The sequence below is a fragment of the Vipera ursinii genome (genome assembly GCF_947247035.1).
Source record: "Vipera ursinii genome assembly, chromosome: 1".
NCBI classification, from domain to species: Eukaryota; Metazoa; Chordata; class Lepidosauria; order Squamata; family Viperidae; genus Vipera; species Vipera ursinii.
In genome coordinates, this window is record NC_139512.1 from 110982655 (window position 1) to 111004413 (window position 21759).

The 21759-nt window shown below is 37.9% G+C and overlaps 1 protein-coding gene across 4 annotated transcripts in view; it reads right to left on the minus strand.

Annotated features, from left to right (window-relative positions):
• Positions 1 to 285: 285 nt before the first annotated feature.
• Positions 286 to 21759, minus strand: part of TESMIN (testis expressed metallothionein like protein) — a 31302-nt gene continuing 9828 nt past the window's right edge. For all 4 annotated transcript variants that reach the window (XM_083349547.1, XM_083349548.1, XM_083349545.1 and 1 more), the window contains 7 exons: positions 9243 to 9310; positions 7541 to 7614; positions 6034 to 6105; positions 4804 to 4906; positions 3545 to 3682; positions 1711 to 1886; positions 286 to 599 (listed from right to left, as the gene is read on the minus strand). In XM_083349547.1, the coding sequence (XP_083205673.1) occupies positions 407 to 599; positions 1711 to 1886; positions 3545 to 3682; positions 4804 to 4906; positions 6034 to 6105; positions 7541 to 7614; positions 9243 to 9310 (824 nt within the window). In that variant the 3' untranslated portion in view covers positions 286 to 406. The remainder of the gene's footprint in view (positions 600 to 1710; positions 1887 to 3544; positions 3683 to 4803; positions 4907 to 6033; positions 6106 to 7540; positions 7615 to 9242; positions 9311 to 21759) is intronic.

Here is a 21759-nt window from a genome sequence, read left to right on the forward strand (position 1 = left end):
TTATTAGCTGAAATGTACGCCATTGTTACAAAACTAGTAAATAAAGCAAATGGAAAACAGTTCTTTTCATTCTAACAACAGAACATTAAACAGGGACCTTGCAATTCTTCAATTTGATATCATCTTTAGCCAGACACTGAGTACTGAACAAAGGGGAGTAAAATAAGAGTAAACAAATTGTATATGCACATACATACAGACCATGTTAGGAAGAATACTTTAAATATAGAATAATCCAGGTGAACCTTTTGCTGCTCTGGTAATTTGCAACAAAATAATGATCAATTATGATAATATAAAAGCAGGAGAAATAGAATTAGAAAATAAACTAAGTGGGTTACTGTATATATTTTATCAAAGTTAAAAATAATTCCAAGCAATACTTTAGTTCCACAAGTAAAACACATTATTCTACTTTCAGTCCTTTGGATTTAAATTCAGAGTGAAGAATCTGTGATAAGCATCTCCCAAATTCTTCTAGGATCATTTGTTCAGCTAAGCAAATGGAGTAATCTTGTTTTTCTGCCTCTTCACCTTGAGCAAGAAGACAGGCACATGTTGCCTCAACCACCTCCCAGGATATACACGTACTAGATTGTCTATTACAACAAAACAATATATAATTACACTTTAAATATATAAATGGATGCAAAGAGAATTACCATACATAACCACCAAATTCTAAATTTACTCATTGCTTAACTAACTGTTCTGTGACAGACTTGTATTTCAACACTGACTCATCCCTGAACAGGTGTTTAGTGACAGCAGAAGTCAGTCTGAGAGACACCAACATTTTTTCAATTTGCAGCTTTCTTTCTGCAACCAATCTCCTTTTATACAGGATTCCAATCTCCTGGAATCCTGTGAGGAAAAAGATAAGGACATAGCTGTCTGCAGGGAGGACGACTGCTGAAATATGAGCCATGTTATAGTGCAATCTCTGCATACTTGCATGTGATGTTTTGGCAGAAAACTGACAAAAATGTATTCAATGAATGATCAGACTGGGACGGGCATATGAAAGGGGAGTTTTGAATTATGCACATCTTGTTATTTTGGCATCTTCCTGGCTACCTATGGGTATTGGATGCACAGTAAAGCAGGGGAAAAATGTTGAATTAAGCTCCCTGCTGTTACCCACCACTCCTTGCACCTTTAATGCAGTTTTTCAGTACTTTACTTCATTGCCAAATGTTAATTTCAGTCTTTAGTCAGACAATACCAGTTGGTAATAAATGTGCTTTTAAAAATATCAAATCGGGGTATCTTTTTCCACAGAAATAGGTAGGTTTCATAGTTGTCTCTCAAACACTTATATTCTTGAAGTAACTACATAAAAATAGTAAAGATTACTTTACTTTAAAGATTCCTGAAGCTTTCCCTTATTGATTACTAATCTTTGAGTGACTGGATTCATTTTTTTAAAAAAAATCCTGCTTATGGAGGTTTCCATGTTTTCTATTTGCATCCATATTGTAATTCAGTACAAATACATTAGTAGTAAATTCTGAGAGAGTTCTGAAATTGTAGTTGTATAATTCACAGAACATATGCATTTGTACTTGTATTAGAAAGTACAGTTGTTACAAATTACTAAGTCTGGTTTGGATAACTACAAAGGAAAAGAACAGAGGTTGGAAGTCAATTATCTAAACATTTTCCCATAGTACAAAAGAAATAGAAAAATATTACATAGGTAATTTCTACCTTTCTTTCTTGGTTTTTGATAATATTTCAGAGTTAGAAAATGATTGAGAATCATTTCCTTCATTGGTTTTAAATTCCATTTCAATTGGCATATTCATTAATGTTTTTCGATCAGGGCTTTCTTCATAATTTTTGCATCCAACACATTTGCAGATAGATGAGCACATAATTTTAGCCTACAGAGAAACAAAATATTCCTAAAAGGACATGATATTTAATAAAGGTCCACAATAAAACAACAACAACGAGATTGGACTGTTCAACAATCCAATCATATTGCTGCTTCTTTGGAAATAAATCTCTTGAGTCCAGTGATATTTCCATTGAACAAATATCCAAAGAATGCTTAAATATTTTAAAATGAGAGGAATTTGCCTAATCCCTGTCCAATTTTCACTTGCCCTACTATTCTAGGAAGTTTTCAATTTCTTTAAAAAGTTTGGAGTTCAAACTGTTTAGAAGATGAAGGACGAATTGAAAAGAAAAACCTCACTCTCTGTTCTGTAAATGAAAACATTCTGTCTCCAGAGGTGCAATCATAGACATTTAAGGATCTAAAACTATACATTTATTTTAAATCTTTATTTACAGCTTTTCCAGATCTATGAAGCCATACATACCAAACAACACCATTCACATCTACAAGATAGGTATAGACAAGATTAGGTAAATTTGACTCCTGGTAATTTCATAGATTTCATATTAGGGCTATATAGTGTTTTGGATTTTATCTTTAAAAGTGGTTCAAAGTTTGAAAAACATAAAGCAGTTCAAGCAACTTAAAGTGCAGCCACATTAGGATGTTTTATATCAGGGCTTTTCAACCTTTTCACCCATTGTACCACTTTTAGGATATGGCAACATCCGAGTACAAGTCGCCTAGCAAGCTGACAAGTGGGGGTGGGGTGAGGGGTGTTTGGTTTTTATTCCTTCTGTTTGGTGGTTGCGCAGGTTTTGGTTACTTCACATGACCCTAGGGCACTGTGACCATCATAAATATGAATCAGTTGCCAAGCATCTGAATGTAAATCACAAGACCCTGGAAGATGCTGCATCATTTCAGCTTATTGGCGCTTCTTCTGGGGTCAGCAGAAGCACTGGGATCAGTGGAGCTGGAGCCTGGCGCTGATCCTGGCGCTTCCACTGAGCCCTGACAGCCCTGCAGCTCCAGCCATCTCTCGCTGAGGCTTGTGTGGTGCTGCCACCAGTTCAGCTCATTCCCCTCCTCCGCTACCACTTTTCTAGGATGGTCATGTACCACCTGCTAGGTGCCAATGTACCACAGGTGGTACCCGTACCACTGGTTGAAAAGCCCTGTTTTATATTAGTGCCTCATTCATACATTATTGCATTTCAAATTATCAGGATTTAAACCAGACCATTGCACAGTCCTACTGTCTGTGTTATCTTCCTGGTTACAATGTAAAAGTGATTTGCCATTATTTTTTTCTGGGATTTTTTTTCCAGATTTCTCAATTTTTGGATTTCTTGGTGGCATCCTGCCCTGCCCTGCCCTACACTACCCTACCCTAGTATTTAAAAGTCTAACCACCTCTTAGCTTTAAGGATCAACAAAAATTGGCTAGCTACTACCATTCAGCATGCTATAGGCAGGCATTTTGTCCTCCTTATTTTCTTATTTGCCATTCTCTCATCCCTTTTTAGGCTTTTTAAAATTTAAAAACCCCTTTTCCCCACAATTGCTTTCTCTAATTTTCCCTGATCGCATACCCTGGAGGTTCCCCTAATGCTTAGTCTAAGTATTTTTAATGCTTAGTCTAAGTATCCTTCTGCTATGATAATACTTTTATAAAACTGATGAAAAAATACAAACCTCAAAGCATTCACAGTAATTTTTTAGGCACCCTGAACGCTTACAGTTACAACCTTTATTATGTCTTGGTTTAATATCTCCAAGTTTTCCTTTTCCAATTTTTGGCAGGAAAGCTTCTGGATTTCTGTCAAGACAAGCCTAAATAAAACATATTATTCATATAGAATATACCTCTCAAGCAATCTGAAGAAAAAGATTAGCTTACTTTCTTCCTAAAAGCAAACCTGTCCTAAAACAGATTATGGTTCACTCTTTGCAAGAGACAGAAATTTCTAAGCACATTATTGCTTTTGAAATAGGATTATATAAGGCAAAGGGTCTGTCAAGCAGAATTTCACTGTCAAATTATCTAAAACACTAGTATGTATTTTGTTAGTACATCAGGAATCCTTGATCTGAATCATTAGTCCTAAAAGAATTTTTGCATGTTTCACATGTTTGAAGAAATCCTAACAAGAGCAGAAAATATGTTCTCCAAAGCATGTTTTTTCCCCTTTGTATCCAAAAAGTTGCTCAAATCTGTTAATTGCGGTACCATTCCTATTATTAACAGCATTTTCCAGTAAAGATGAATTGAAAACCAATATGCAAATCACCTATGATGACATGAAATTGCATCAAAATCACGGAACAGAGATATGTTTTTAACATAATTTCTCCGCCCCTAATTCATGTGATATGTAAAAAATGAGATGGTGTTAAGATATCACTATAGGTAGTCCTCAAGTTACGACCACAATTGAACCCAAAATTTATGCTGCTAAATGAAATATTTATTGAGTTTTGCCCCATTTTAAAACCTTTCTTGTCAAAGTTATTAAGGGAATCATTGCAGTTGTTAATAACACGGTTGTTAAATGAATCTGGCTTCCCCATTGACTTTGCTTGTCAGAAGGTTGCAAAAGGGGATCACGTGACCCCAAGACACTGCAACCGTAATAAATATGAGTCAGTTGCCAAGCATCTGAATTTTGATCACACGACCATAGGGATGCTGCAATGGTCATGTGTGAAAAATGGTCATAAGTCCCTTTTTTCAGTGCTGTTATAACTTTGAACAGTTACTGAATGAACAGTTGTAAGTCGAGGACTACCTGTATTTCAAAAGGCTGTTTTAATTAATATGTTTACTCAATTTGATATCTTGAATTGATGAAATACGTAAATGCAATTCATTTAAAATGCTTTAAAAATAACACAGCAACCTAATAAATATAAATAATTTGCATATCAAAATAAAAAGAGAACAGCTGAATTACCTTAATAGCCTTAAACCGTTCTATTTCATGCTCTGGATTGTTATAACAATTATTACAGTTGCAATTACTACAGAAATCACCATTGGCAAAACAATCGCAGTATCTGTGTTTAACAAGAGAAGTATATTAAATTCTTTATAGTTCAACATTTTCAGATAATGCTCACTCTTATCTACTATTTTTAAAATTTACTTAAAATACTCGTATGGTCACTTGTCTTAATATCACAACTCTGGGCAGCTCATGAACCATAATAAAATCCATCAAAATAGTAAAACTAAAATAAAAAAAAAGAATTGCCGAAGTTAAATCAACATTCCCTAACTGATTCACAACTGCAGTTACTGGGCTCCAGCTTCACCTTACCCCAATGCCTGAAGGAACTGCCAGGTTTTCAACCCCCTCTTAAAGGCTAGGAGTATGGAGGCTTGCCAGATCCCAGGGGGAGATTATTCCTCCCACCAAGGGGTGCTGCAGAAAAGGCTTGCTACCTAAGTCCCACTAAGGAAAGAACTTGGACCAAACCCACTGTACTAGACTGAGAAATATGTAAGTTAAATTATATGCATTTCTATTAGTTATATCCTTTACATATTTTGCCACAGATGTAGGTATTTTGAAGACTGCTGACAAATACGCTTCCAGAAAATCAACTGCGCTAAAAGGCTCTGGGAATTCATGTACTCCAAGCATTTTATTATTATCATTTATTTGTTGTTATGTTATCTTTTGGGATTGCTTTCCATTGCATGCCGTTGCTCTACAGTATGTTTTGATATGCATCTAATTTAATGCAAAAGTTATTAAGCATTCTTCCCATCTTCACTAAGAGCCATGTCTAACTTAAGGTTATTTAAATAGGGAAAAATACAGAAAATAAAAGGCCTAAAGTTCAGATAAACTCATATCCTTGTGCCATGCACAGTATTTAGCATATAAAAGCAAAATGCAACAATTATTTTCACTTAATACTATCAGGAAAATATATAGTAATTTAGTACTATAATGTACATTTTGTCATGATTAGTTTATTGTGTGGTATATTTTTTTAAACTGAACAAAAAGTTGCTTTAGAAGTGTAAAAGCATGTCTACGTTTATTCAAGTATTATATCTGAGTTTCCTCCAATAGCATCTGTAGGATATATTTGAGTATATATGAAAGAAACAAATTAAACGTCTCCTTTCTTACATAGCCAATTAATATCTCAGTGACGTTTTGTTTACTTACAGTTTGAGGCATTGTGATTTAGTGCAATTGCATGGCTTCTTTGATTTTGTATCCCAGGAAGCATAAGGAAACCTAAACAAACACATGTTGCATCTAAACTATTATGAAGCATTTATGGAATAGTGCATATTAGAAAGATGAAACCCACATAGCAGTAAGGTAACAAGAAAAATATAATTGTTTCATTTCAATTTCTTCATTTAGTTTCTCCTTTTGGTATCCATGAATTCTATGTTTTTGGTAGAATAATTAAATTATAAGCAAAAATGTTTATTATTTAATGATGTTTAAACTGTATACTTTGCATTTTTATTGAATTATCTAACAATTTCACAACAGATTGTATTATATCGGGGAAAGTGCCCAAATATATTTAGTTCCAATGTATACAGTATCCTCACTGTTGATTATGCAACAATATGAATCCTAAAATGAATTTTCCTTGCAAAAGTTAACAAAGTATCTCAAAATGTAACCTTTTGCTCACTTGACTGAAATAAAATATATCAAATTAGAATCTGTGTGCTGGCATCAATAAAATATATATACTATATAAAAATACCTTGTTTATGGAAAACAACTGTAAACAATAGGTTTTTCAGTCTGCAGAGATAATTACCGTATTTTTCGGACCATAAGACGCACTTTTCCCCTCCCAAAAGTGGGTGGAAAAACGAGGTGCGTCTTATGGTCCGAAGGTAAGCGAAAACACTTGTCTCCTGTTCAGTCAGCGCAGTCCATCAGCTCCTTTGGAGAGACGTGATTGAATGAAGACATGGAATTCTCCTCCCCGCCCCTGTCTTTGGTCGGCAGAGGAGGAAATACGGACGTGCCTGCCATGCCTTCTGACTGCCTCCCCCTCCCTGCGTGCGCACATTTCCTTTCTTTTACCTCGCTGCTAAAGAAAGTTTTTGCTAAACTAAACCTCATAGGCAAAGCCGTGAGGAGTTGTCCCTGCAGGTTTCTCTGCGAAGTTTATTGCAAGTGATTTCCCATTTGCAAGATAATACTGCAAATTGTTTGAAATTGCTTCGGCATCTTAGAAAACCTATTCAGGGAAAAGAAACTACCGGTACCTACCTTTCTTTCTTTCTCTCTTTCTTTCTTCCTCCCTCCCTCCTTTCTTTCTTCTTTCCTTCTCTTCCTTCCTTCCTTCCTTCTCCCTTCCTTCCTTCTCTCTCTCTCTCCCTTGCTCCCTCCATCCTCCCTCCTTTCTTCCTTCTTTCTTTCTTCCTTCCTTCTTTCTCTCTCTCTCCTTTTTCTTTCTCTATCTCTCTTTCTTCCTTCCTCCCTCTCTCCTTCCTTCCTTCCTTCTCTCTCTCTCTCCCCTCCTTCCTTCCAAGTATACCGGTACTATTTGGTTCAGAATATTTTTTTTCTTGTTTTCCTGCTCTAAAAACTGGGTGCGTCTTATGGTCAGGTGCATCTTATGGTCCGAAAAATACGGTATATAAATGTCTATTTCATACAATGATGCCAGGAATGTATGCATTTTTACTATTCTTACCCAACTAAAGTTAGTTTTGTTGGCTCCTGAAGATTCAGATCTGAACTGCTTGTATGTATGGATCCATTATCAGGCTGCTCAAAATAAAATCCAAACATTCTATTTGCATTATATTATCATACATTTACACACTTTATAATATTACTATCAAACATGAATAGTCTTAGAGAACATCATTTGAAAGAACTGATACTTTAAATCATTGCCTTCATAACAGACTGTCTTCTATTACTACATATTGCACATTGTTGATTAGGAGCAGCTCCAGGATGTTGAGCAGAACCCCAGAGAGCAAAAAGATTATCTGCATATGCTATTCAATACTACAAATGTTGGAAATGTTTGAAACAGTGAAAAAAATGAATAGGTGAAACAAAAGAAATTACAGCAATGTACAGAGGATTTGAATAAAAAGAGAAGGGAAGGAAGCAATAGACAGAGAAACATGAAAAGTGTATTTGGGTGAGAGAGTTGGAAGAGAAAAATTAATTGATACATATGTTGTAATTAAAACAAGTAATGAATGATGATGAAATGAGAAATGAAAAAGACAGCATAAAAAAGAGCAAAGCCAAAGGAATGAGAGACTAGGTCAGGGGTGTCAAACTTAATTTCATTGAGGGCCGCATCAGCATTGTGGTTGCCCTCAGGGGGCCGAGTGGGTATGGCCTGGGTGGGCGTGGCCTACTGGGTGGGTGTGGCTTGAGTGCGTATGGCCTACTGGGTGGGCGTGGCCAGCTCTACATCGTTCGCATCAAGGGTGCCTATGGGGGCCTGGGCAGGAGTGGGAAAGATCTGAGGGTCTCTGGCAGGAGAAGGGTCTCTGGGCCAGGGCCAAGGCAGTGGGGGCCGTTCCCTCACTGTTTCCAGGATGGCTTCGCGGGCCACATGAAACCACTTTGCGGGCCGGATCCGGCCCCCGGGCCTTGTGTTTGACATGTCTGGACTAGGTAGATAATAATTAGGTAAAGAGTAAGGATTAGAGCTGGCTCTGTATTAAGATAAATGACATGGTTGCTATTAGCCTGGCAAAATAAAATAAAATAAAATAAAATAGTAATAGAGCATCATAAATATCTTGGAAGATATTGGGTGGTAAGGGGATGGTATTTTTACTTTTTGGGAGGGCAGAGCCAGGTATCTCAGAAAGATTACCCTGCTTCACCTAAGGTTATTGGCTGGAGATATCCATTCAGGTGAAGGGAAGGATACTCACTCTGTTAAACAGGGTGGGTCAGAAAAATCTCCAAACACTTTGTTGCTCAAGTACAAAATATTATTTCTACTATGACAGACCCTATACTTTTTCTGTACTCTAGCGGTTTTCAGCAGGGAAACTTTTCCCCCCAAGTGCAAATAAATTAAGAAATGATTTTATTCAGTTTCATGAAACATGATCATTGCCTCAATGTATCCTCACCCTGCAGAGGTAATTGAAAGCTCCACACAAGGGATGCCAGCCCTTTCTTTAATATATGAATTTTTTTTATTTATCCACACAAATTTAGAAACTGCTGGACTCCAAACAATTCTGGGTGGCTTACAGTTATCAGCATGGAAAGAAAAAACAGTTCATTGCATTATTAAGCCTTCTGCAGAGAAAGCCTACAATAAAATCATAGAAATAATAAGCATAGATCTAGTATAAGATTGTAAGATTAAAAATACTGAGTTGGGAGGAAAAGGGAAAAAATATACTTACCTCTTCAGCCAGTTTACCTGCAACTGGCAAAAACTGCCCAAGTACAGATGTTACCGAGTTGCTTGCATCTAATAAGAAAGTGCTTATTGAATGACAATTGGCGCAACAATATCTTCAGTACATATCTGGGTAACATATCTAGATAACTAAGAATGAAGATTTTTGTTACAAAAGGCAACACTTGATATTTATTGTGATATATTTATTTCTGAAATAGAAGGATATCCTTTAAACGGATATGTATCTTACTCCTCTGATAGGCAGAAATATGCTAATAAATCTAGAAATGCCTTTCCTAATGGAGGAACAATATACTTCCAAATTCAGATGCCAAATAGCAACAAATAAATGTAGGCAGAAAACTGAAAAACTTGTTCCTATCTGTGAAACAAAACTAGAGATCAGACTGAAAGAAAATAGGGAAAGGGCAAACAAAATAAATGTCAATACTACAAAATAGACAGGCTGCTTATTGGTAATTGAAGTGCTTCAAGTGGTTGTATATTCCCACAAATGAACTTGCATGCCTACATATTGTATCTCTGACAATGTTCCATGCATGAGGGATTATTACTATTATGATAATTTCTTGCAGTCAGTCAGGCTGGATTTGGCATTTTTGTCTACTTATTAAGTCCTTTCCAAGGATCTGGGATAGGCAGATGTTGTTTGATGATCTTACATAGGATGTAAGTTGTTCCAAGTAAGACTTGCAATTGACTGGTGGTGATTTTATCAATGATGATGATGTTCCAGATGTTGTTGTTATTGTCTCCATTTCCCTCTATATATTCAAAATATTCCTCACTATTACCTGAAATAGTACATTCTAAAAAAAAATAGTGATATCTCTATAGAAATGGAAAGTAGATTATTTGAATGCAGAGATGACAACTTAAATAACTTCAGGTTTAAATAAACATTCATGATGTTTTTTTCATAATTTCTATGCATCATGAAAATGGGAAAGTAGCAAGTTATATTTACTGGGGGTGAGTCAGGCAGTTGGATACTGTACTGAAGAAAGCATAGCTCTACTAAAGCTTATAACTATCTGAGATTGTGCATCTTATTTATAGTGAGTGATGAACAAGATATTTGAGAAAGAATATCAGCTTTTGTCTGATACAGGTCTTCCTAGAATGTGATCAGACTCCATTCTAGTAAATGTTTTCAGATTCTCAGTAGTAAACACAAGTGTGTTAGCTGTTATGCAATAAATATAGTGCCTGAGTAGTGGTGGTGGTAAATACAAACCCAGTAAAATAGCTGAGTACATCAATGTTAAGATAATGCAGTGAAATCTTTATTCGTTTCAAAGGTGGTGAGATCAAGGTAAAAGCATGGTCTGAATAACATGAAATTTCATATCACTTTCAGTAAGAATGTAACATTTACATGGAATATGAAACTTACTGTATCTATAAAAAGAGAGAAATGGATGAAATAAATGATCCTCACTGTTCCCAAGACAGTTTTTTTCTCACTGACGTGATAGTCCAAAGGAATATAACCTTCAAAGACAGTAGATGAAACAGTAAAGTAGTAAGAATCACTTTTGCCATCAAAGCAGAAAGTATCACAGAGACCAAGAAGGAACAATGGATATACGTGCAAAATCTTAAGGAATTTATGAAGGAATCTTGTAAGATGCTATGAAAAAATTGAAAATCTCTGCAACAGAAGTTGCAGAACAAAGATGGTGAAAAAAAGGCTAATCTCACGGCATAAAGCAGAATCTTGACAAACTGTAACTCTGCATGAATTATTTTTTAATATTGTACGAAAATGTACTGTCTATCAGTTCATTGAAGTAGGGATCACTTTTTTGGTGGAAGGATTCTGTACAGTATGTTAAGGGGAGAGGGAAATCACAGAGAAATTAGTTTCTGTGACTTCAGATATAGAATTTAGATATCAAGCATGGCACTGATGAATGAGAAATACAATGGAAGAGTGGGGAATTCTTTCAGATATTTATACAAAAGTCCAGAGTGCTCAAGACATGAAACATATAATAAACAAGCGTATTCAATTATTTTGGAACTAGAACTACAAATAATTAGTTGCATTTATAACAGACTACAGTATCTAATATTTTGGAGATAGAGTTACTGCATGGCCAATATCATAAAAACTCAAAAGACCCTGTAACCCCTTAATTCAGGGTAGAGTTGGGGTGACTGGATGAAGCTGAGTGTTTACTGGCCGGATGCCCTTTCTGATGCCACACAGAGTTCACAGCAGATATTTTTTATTTCGCCCTAGGAGAGAAACATCTACCCCTACTTAGGATTGCTCTCTCAGCCTTTCCAGTAAGAAGTAAGCGTCTTCACCACTAGGTCATTCTGCCACTCGCATTCCATGACCAATACTATAACAGATTGTAAAGCCTTGGGAATGATAAACAAAAGCACTCAAAACTGAAAATGATGGTCTCCCATTGTAAACTGCTGATATTTTTAATTGAACAGACAGTTAGATGGTATCAGTGCTGTATTGGGAGCTAGCTTTTGCCAGAGCTGGAGAGTGAAGATTCTAAGTAGGCAAGTATAACTGACAGCACAGTGTGGGAAATAGTTTATAGTTAATCTGAAAAATATAGAAAGAATGACAATTTTGAATCCAAGAGAATATAAGGCTGATAATCATTATATCCTAGAACTGCGGTGGCGAACCTATGGGATGCGTGGGCATGCGTGCCGTCACCCCAGTCCAAGGCCTTAAGTCCCGTCCATGCGCAACCTTCATCAAAATCTCCCTGAGCAAGTGGCTTTTTAAGCTGGGTTTTATAAACCTTTTCGTTTTAGGCTTCCGCCGCCGTGTTCAAAAAAACAAAAACAAAACAACAACAAAAAACCTTCAATCAATTTCAACTTCTTGTGGGGAAAAAAAAGATCTTGCAAAGTTGTAATTGATTGTTTGAACTTTAATTTTAGTCCCACACAGCGGCGGAGGAAGTGACGCGTCAGAGCTGGAAAGAAGGTGTCGCGGGGGGATGGGGGGAGCACGGTGCCCCATGTGGGGTGGGGCAGGGCCTGTGCATGGGGTAGAGAAGCAATGTGGCGGTGCTAGCACGGTGGTAGACCAGTTGCTTTCCTCCCCCTGCCAGACACCTGCCGAAGCCGTAAAAGAAAAGTTTCATCAGGCTTTCTAACTTCTCACGAGATCTGAGAAGCAAACAAAGGCTGAGAAACAAACGGAGAAACGGAATGCAGCTGAAAGGCAGGTTAGTAAAAAAAAACACTTGGGGAAGGCGAGGGCATCTGGGTGGGGGCAGAAACCTTACCCTGCAGGGGGCAGGAGGGTGGGGCGCATGCCCTTCCCATGCCAGGCCAGCCCCTGCAGCCCTGGGGCAGCTGTGCTAGGCGGTGGTGGGCAGGGCTGTTCTGTTCCAGCCTAGGACTGGCCCTGTTTGTGTGTCAGGGACAACCCCTTTTTCCTTTTAACAATCAATAGGCTGGAAAAAACCCAACCCAAATTTATTTACAGTTCTAAACAATAAAGTCTTTCAAACAAAAAAGCAACAGAATATTTTCTTCAACCAAAAATACATGATTCAAAACATCCAACAAGAGTCAAACAACAGTCAAACAGATTAGCAAGAACAGACCAGGATTCTTTGAATGTCTCCGAATGGTTGCCTTCAGCAACCAGCACCGCCCACACCTTCCCCTTTTATTATCTGTCCCAAAGCGTGGCTTCTCAATGCCTTCTCCTCCTTTCACTGAGTTGCCTCATTGATTTACTCTGCTCTGCTGGATTGCCTTCTGCTTCTAGTGTCTCTGAACAGATTCAGCTCTGACTCCTCTGAGTCCGACACCTCCTCCTCACACAGCTGAGCCTCATGAGGAACATGACTGGAGGGGCTAGGCTGAGAGTCCTGCAGTGCATCAGAGCCTCCCTCCAACACCAAAGGCTCTCCAAACCCCTCCTCCTCCTCCTCCTCAGACTCAACTGCTGGGAGCACAGGCTGACACTGAAGTACAACAAGGGCATTGAGGTGGGGGCTGGCAGGCCGACCAAAGCAGCAGGTGGATCGCCGGAGGCTTGGGGAGGGAGGATGCTGAAGCGTGCAAGGAAACAAAGGAAGTTTTTTTGGGGGGGAAAAGTCAATCAATCAATTCCAACTTTGTGATCTTTCACGAGAAGTTGGAATTGATTGACCTTTTTTCCCCCCCAAAAGACTTCCTTTGTCCTTGCAAGTGGCGGTGGTGGATTGTGAAGAAGAAACAGCACTGGGCTGGGAGTCAGGTAAGGAAAGAAAGGCAATTTCTGGGGGGAGTGAGGATTTCTTTCCTTACCTGCCTCATGTGTTCTGAGACTGCTTTCCGCTCAACCGCGTTGCTCTTGCCAATGGCCCAACTGCCCACTTCAGCACCCTCCTTCCCTGAGGCTCTGGCGATCCATCTGCTGCTTTGGTGGCTCTGTAAGCAGAGCTGTGAAGTTCTCTGTCAGAGAAGAGAACTTCGCAACTCTGCCTACAGAGCCACCAAAGCTGTAGCTGAATGGGCAGGTGAGAGGGGAACCTGCCCCACTTGTTCCATGGCTGCTTTCGGCCGAGCCGCATTGCAGCGGCATTGGGTGCAATACGCAAGGTGGCAAACAGCCACACCATGCCGAAACCAGCTGTTTGCTGCCTCCTGCGCAATGCCAGTGCCATGAGGCCGCGGAACAAGCCAGGCGGTGGTAAGAAACTGGTATACTGGATCTCCCCTCCCCTACTCCACCTCCTGTTGGAGGGCTGGCCTGGTATTCGCAGAGGGCTGTGGAGCTTCAGAGTGCGCTGGTCAAGGGGCCGGCAGACTGTGGCTGCTGACAGATATAGTTGGACCCCATGCGCTCGCTGTGTGCGGGGGCCGATGTTGTCAGGCAGCAGCCAACCCAGTCCCTGCCTGGTCTTGCCTCACCCCACAGGACGAACCTCATGCCCACTGTCCCATCTGCCAGAGACCCCCTGGATCTCCCCCAAACCTGCCTGGCCCCCACAGCCGTCCTTCCCCACAAGCAACATCGAGGTGGCCATGCCCATCCCGGCCATGCCCACCCACTGGGCCACGCCCATCCGGCACCCGACAATAAAATGTTCGCCATCACTGTCCTAGAACCTATCAACTGCTAATAATGGGTTCAGTTTTTGGATTTTAATAATAAGTCCATCTACTAAGTCCTTGCTGTGTTGAGTCCCTGAAAAGCTTTTCAATAATTAGCTATTCTTGCTTTGAAATCTTACTTGCCATATTATCAAAATTCAAAATTTTAAAAATCCAAAATACATTTGACTATATTCAGCTTTGGTTTCTTTCAAAATCAAGAATCAACCATTATCATTTCAACCAGCAAATATTCCTAATATTTCCATGTTATCTACTAACTATCTGTATTAGTATCAAAGATAGCCGTTTCTCTTCTGCATCCCTTTACCATTTCCATGAGAAAGCTTTCAGCAATCAAACTGTGAATTTCCTGAAGGATCAGAATTGGAAGTGTTTGCTTTCCAACAGGTGCCAGGTAATTAAAGTGACTACTTGATATATTAGGAAGCAAAAAATAAATACTACTTTGACATGGGCCCTGGGTATATCTATTGTAGATCCATGGTCAGCTGGTTGCATAATTAGTGCCCCAAGGCCTCTTATGCTCAGCAACATTGCCCCAGAAATTGCCAACCTGCTGTCATGTTTCTTGGTGGCTGTTACTTTTGAGCTGATGCCAGGCTGCTTTAATGTATTTTTTTAATTAAAATTTTTAAACAAGAAGATAAAAGATAGCACAAATTCATCTAAAGGGAAAAAAGAAATAAAAGAAAAAGCAAAAATAAAAAGATTAAAAACAGTAAAGAAAGAAAAAAGTAAAAAGAGGTAGCTTCCAATATTCTTCACGGTTATAAGTACAAATATATTTTAACCTCTCTCTGTAAAGTTACATCATATTACTCTTCTTTCTTGAGTTGGTGTTGGGCTTTATAAGCAAGACTAGCAAGGTTCAGCTTCAGAAAATGAGCCAAGAGTTAGGACTACCTCTTCCCTGGGAAAGATGGGAGGGTAGCGATCAGAAAAACCAGATCTGATTGCCCTACTCTGAAAGGATTTTTGCCAGCAGGGAATAGGAAAGGCCAATCAAGCAAGATCAGTTTTTCAGTGAAAGAAAAGAAAAGAAAAGAAAAGAAGAATAACGCCAGGCAAGTAGAGATAAGAAAAAGACCAAAACAAGGAGAGATCTATCTCTCTGTGCATAAAGGAAAGATGAAAATGGAAAGCAGGATGGGTTTCTTAATTTAATCATTCTAGATATGCTTTTGAAAAAAAAATTACACATCAGCTCAATAATAAAACTAAACACTGATGTATTAGTTAATGAAAAATATCCAAGTGATCAAGGTAGAATAACTATTTTGTAGCTTTATTTTGCAAGCAGCTGTTCCACAGTATTTTTTTAATACAATGCATTTATGTTTCATGTCATACTGTGACACTTTTCATTTTTGATTCAATTTTTGTATTAATATATGGAAATACTTTAGTGTTATGACCCTCAGAATAATATACTAGTACTCATGTGATATTGACTGTGAATCTAAGATCTTTGCAATAATGAAAAAACTGATCCAAATCCTCCTCCTTTCTTTTTTCTTCCTTGTCTTCTTTAAATGTAGGAGAAACTTTATGAGAAAGATACATAGACATTGGAAGATTATTTCTGCACAATGTGCTTAAATTGGTAGTTGCAAGAAAAAAGGCAAGGTCAAAAATATTCTGAGGAAACAACAGCAGAATGCTCTGACTTGAGAGGAGCATAAGGTACAGATTCTGTAAAGTTTCACATGAGGGAATGATGACTTGACAGTAACAACGTGATTATTATTTCTCTTTCATGAGGGGAGAAATTTGCGCTCCAATGTGAATTATAAATTACCTAAGTGTCAAATTCAGCATAAAGAAAGTTTCCTTCCATTTTTGATGGATGACAGAGAATATAGCCTTGTTATTGCCCATTTCCTGTACCTTCCATGACAAATATATCTCCCAGTTCTGTTGGACCTTATTAGCAGAAAGGAGACAGAAAAAATAATTCTCATTCAGGTAGAGAAATTGTTCCCACATGGGAGACCTGGCATCATAATCAGTAAGCTGCTCAACCCCTTTTCTTTTTCAAATCAATTTCAGAATTCTGATTCCTCAGTCAGAAGGTAGCATCACTCACTGTGGCAATAAGATTTAAAAATAGTTCATTAACAGAAAGCTAAAAGCATCCACAGAACCTGATAAGTTTCATGAAAATGAAATGACTGCAGTGCTAATGCACATATACAACACATAGAACTTTAGTCACAATGCTCATTTTGTCATTTGTCCATTGTCTCTTTATAGATAACCATGGGAAAGGAGAGTAGCTATTTCTTTAATAAACATCTGAAAAAGAGACAAATTGCAAGCAAATACCAATTTTCTGTCATAGAAGGAGAAACAAAATTGAAAAATAGTTTGACAACCCCTCCTCCTCCAGGGAAGATATTTCCAGCTTCACTGACATATCACTGCCTATTGGATTAGGCAGAAAATGCAGAAAGAAGTTTCCCCATTGCAGGAAAAATAGGCATACTGTACAATGATACATAGTTTTTGCAATATGAACCTGTATTCATTTTTGTGTAGAAAACATAAAAACTATGAATGCAGAGATACATGGTAGTGTAACACTTTGTAAAAGAAAGGAAATACTGCTTCCTTTTTGAGAGAGGAAAGCTCTCAGAGGAGAGCACGTTGACTAGAAAATGGCCATCACCTGTGCTGCTATTCTCTTCTCTTTAAGCCCTCTCCAAAGTCAGCAAAGTTGACTATAAAAGCCTGGGCTCAGAGAGAGAGAGAGAGAGAGAGAGAGAGAGAGAGCGTGTGTTTGTAAAGCAGTCAGACATAATTTTCTCTAGCAGTATTTGGGAGCAGGAATAGTAGAACTCATAATGAATAGTAGTTGCAGTAGTAGGACTTGCAAGTAATAGCTGTAGCAATGGGGGAAAGTGTAGTGGTGAGTAGTAGATAAATAAATAAATTGGAATGCTTGTCCATGTTGTCTAGGAACCTAGGTGTTGTGTTGGCTCTTTTGTGTCTTGAGCCCACAGAATTGGATATAATTAAAAGAACCTGTGACACATGTTGTGGTGGGATATCCATAAATAGGTGGGGATGGCAACCACACAACTGGGGGCTCAATTCAAGTTCACTGTACACTCTATGAAAAGGAAGCAAATATTAGCTATAAAAGGGAGTTTGGCCTTTGCGGAATTCAAACTTTGCAAATAATAGCCAACATCTCTTACCAGAACCTACACCACATACATAGATGAGGAAAAGAGAAAAGGTTCCTTAGAGACTACTACTTTGGTAGAGACAGGTATCCACCCTATGTCTGGAGTTAAACCAAAGAAGGTAGACGAGCCAGAAAGGGGACTAGGCTCAAATAACTTGGACCAAATACATCACAGAAATGTTAAAGCAACAGCAACAGCTTTAATTAATTAAACAAGAAGAGCAGCTGTGGAGGAAGACAGAAACGAAAGATAGGCTACAATGGAAAAAGAATGAAAGAGGCAAGAGAATTTAGGGGCTCATATATTTACTTAAAGGGGTCCAGTCACCAGAAGGGGCACAATCACCTCTTAAGTTTTTCAGAATGCATAGAGAGGAGATGGTCCCAAAGAAATAAAAATCCCTAAGATGTCAGAAGTTCTAACATAAAAGCATATTTTGTCATGTTTGAAAGAGTTGCTAGTCCCATTTTTAAGAGGAAAGGCTTTGAGAGCTTATACTAATTTTGCAACAAGAGAAGTAATGGATTACTCCCATGTCCAAGAGATAATCCTATACAGGTTTATATAACTCCCAGAGGTTTAGGGGCTACACATATGACAAGCATGAAGGGATTCATTAATTGTGCATAAGATTGAAGATTTAGACAGGAAATGGTTGAGGTCAGATGAAAAGAGCAAAGAAAAAGTGGCAGAAGAAGTAATTTTAGAACAGTTTCTACAGGTACAGTACTGTCTACCAAAGTGTGGTTTTGGGTGCAAATCACAACCCAGAAACAGGTCAAAGGGCAGTAGAATTGGCTGAGGAACATATGGCAACAAAATGGTCAGAGGATGTCAGAAAAATAGATACAGAGGAGAAAGGAAAGCCTGTTCAAGAAAGAAACCTAAAGGTTTATAAGTGGTAGACAAATGAAGAATAATGTGAGACATATTGTAGATCTATTGGAATTCTTGGAAAGAAATAATCAGGTCTCCGCAGCGCTGATCTTTTTGGATGCTGAAAAAGCCTTTGATCAATTGGACTGGCAATTTTTGTTGAAAGTATTGGAGAAAATGGAATTTGGGGAAAATAATTTACAACCTATTAGGGCAATGTATCAGAAGCAAACAGCTCGTATAATAGTAAACAATAGTTTGACAGAAATATGTAATATTGAAAAGGGTACAAGACAGGGGTGTCCGTTGTCACCCTTATTGTTCGTTTTAACATTGGAAATATTACTGATTAAAATACGAGATTCAAATAAAATTAGGGGAATTCAAATAAGAGATCAGGATTACAGATTGAGGGCGTTTGCGGACGACCTGGTTATTACAGTAACTCAACCGGTTTATTCAGTTGTGGAATTGATGGAGATAATAATGTTATATGGGAAAGTTTCTGGATTTAAGATAAATACACAAAAAACTAAAATACTGTCTAAGAATATGACTATAGAACAAAAGGCTGCTTTGGAAGAGTTAACGGGATTTGAAATAGTTAAAAAGATTAAATACTTGGGGGTTTATCTGTCAGTTTCAAATGTGAAGTTATATAAGAATAATTATGAAATGTTATGGGGGAAAATACAAAAAGAACTAGATAGTTGGAAAAAAATTACAATTATCTTTACTGGGAAGAATTGCAGCAGTGAAAATGAATGTTTTGCCAAAATTTTTATTTTTGTTTCAAATGATACCTATACTTAAAAAGGATTCAAATTTGGAGGAATGGCAAAAAGGTATTAATAAATTTGTTTGGGCAGGGAAAAAGCCATGAGTTAAATTTAAGATAATGCAAGATACGCGTGAAAGAGGCGGTCTTAAAATGCCTAATTTTAAATTATATTATGAGGCTGCTGCTTTGTCATCGATAAGCGACTGGTTTAACACAAGGGAGACTTGAGGGTTATGATTTGTTATTTGGTTGGCATGCATATTTATTGTATGATAAGAAGGTGGATAATGTGTTTAAGATACATATACTAAGGTATGCTCTGTTGCGAGTTTGGAAAAAGCATACACATAAGTTAAATTATAAGATACCATTTGGACAATACCTAAACATGCAATAGAAAATATAAATGTGGGATTTAAACATGATTAGACCACGTACAAGGAAATCTTAAGTTTAGAAAGGAATGTATGGCAATTAAAGCCATATAATATTTTAAAAGAAGAAAAGATTGTACAAACTTGGTTTCAGTATGGGCAGTTACAGGCAAGATGGAAAGAGAACCAGAAAGTTGGTTTTTCGATGATTGATGAAAATTTGGTAAAACAAATTAGAGATCAAGGTCAAGCACATATAAAAAGGATATATAATGCATTGATAGAAACTGATTCAGAAATGGAACTTGTTAAAGATTGTATGATAAAGTGGGCCCAGAATTTTCAAGAAGTTATTACAATGGACACTTGGGAAAAGATCTGGGTTAGAAATGTAAAATTTACGCAGGCCCAAAATTTAAGAATTTTTATAAAATGTTTTATAGGTGGCACTTAGACCCTAAAAAAATTAGCAAGTATGTATCCGAATTGCCAGCCCAAATGTTGGAGGTGTGGTTGCGAGGATGCAACGTATTTTCATATATGGTGGACTTGTAAAAAGGTTAAAGCTTTTTGGATTAAAATTTGGTAGAATATGCAAAAGATGTTTAAGAAAAGGATAAAGTTTTCTCCGCAATTGTTTTTATTGGGTATTATTACAGATAGTACTGTTATAGACACTAAGTTGATGTTGAATCTAATTACGGCAGCAAGACGTTTAGTAGCGCAATATTGGAAGAAGGAGGAACTGCCGACTATAGAAGAGTGGACTTTGAAAGTTTCTAACTTGGCGGAAATGGCAAAGATTTCAGCATATTTGAAAGAACAATTGCAACAGAGATATATTGTGGAATGGAGAAGACGGATTGAATATATTCAGAATAAATATGGGACTAAAAAGTTTCATTATGTTTTATTTTTGTTGTTAGCATATTTTAGCTTATGTTTGTATTACTATACCCTGTATTCAGCTCTGGGAAGTCAGGGAGGGGGGAGGGGAGGGGAGGGTTGGGGAGAGGGGAGGAGGAGGAGGGAGTTTTTTCTATTTAAAAATGTATTGTAAAACTTTTCAATAAAAAAAAGAAAGAAACCTAAAGGGATAAAGGCGAAAGAAAGAAGCTTTACCTCCTGCCCAAATAAAAGAGCACTGGGAAGTCAGAGGCCTGTGGTTATTACAACGGTGGGGCTTTTGCCAAAACTAAAAGCCAGAGGAAAAGGAGAATGTCTGCAGTAAGCAAGTATCTCTGGGGAGAAAAATTATAATCCCAGCAAGTTAATGGGGTCACTGTTAGAGGATTAATAGGTACTGGGAGCAGACAAATGTTAATACATTCTCCTTTAGTAAAAAGGCAGCATCTATGGGGAAAGAGCCCCTTGCAAGTATGTTTGGGCAGGTTGAAAAGGTTCCATTGGTTAAAGACAGAGGGAAAGGAACAGGTAACGGTGGGTAGGAGTAATCCTAACTTACCATGTAACCTAATGACTGGAACAGATTTTCCACTTATAGAGGGTTGGACTCAGAAAAAAAGATTCAAGAAGGAGGCTAAGGTACAGCCCAGTCTAAGACAAATAAAAGAATGGAGCAGAAGCAGGAAGTGAAAGAACCTGGGATTTGTCCTAACTATCTTGGTTTCATAGGAGAAATGAGATGTCCTAGAAAGGAAAAGGTTTTATGAAAAGCTGACAAAACCTAGGGGTGAACTCCTAGGGATAGACACTCCTAAATGGGAAATTCACCTAGGACATTACAAAAGAAAAACCCACCAGTAAAACATTGTTGGCTAGCAGCAGAAAAGGAGAGAAACAGGGAAACGATACCCAGATTCTAAGAAAAAGCAGGGTTGCTGTACTGAATAAAGGTTTAATCCCTATATGAAGGAACTACAGATAACAGTTCACCAGGGAATACCGCAAGGTGATTTTGGAACTAGTTCATGAAAATCCATGGTCAGGAATAGGATCACATACAGAATTTTGGATAGCTTTTATTGGCCAGGGGGATCTGTAAAGAAGTGGCCCAGTAATGTAGATCCTGCCCTATGTTTCAATTGGTAAAACCAAAAGGGGAATATGATAAAGTTCCTATGGAGAGATTGCCTTTAATCTCTATTCCTTTTTCTAAAACAGCTGTGGATATTGTAGGCCTTTGGCCACAGTTAGTAAATAAGTATATCCTAGGTA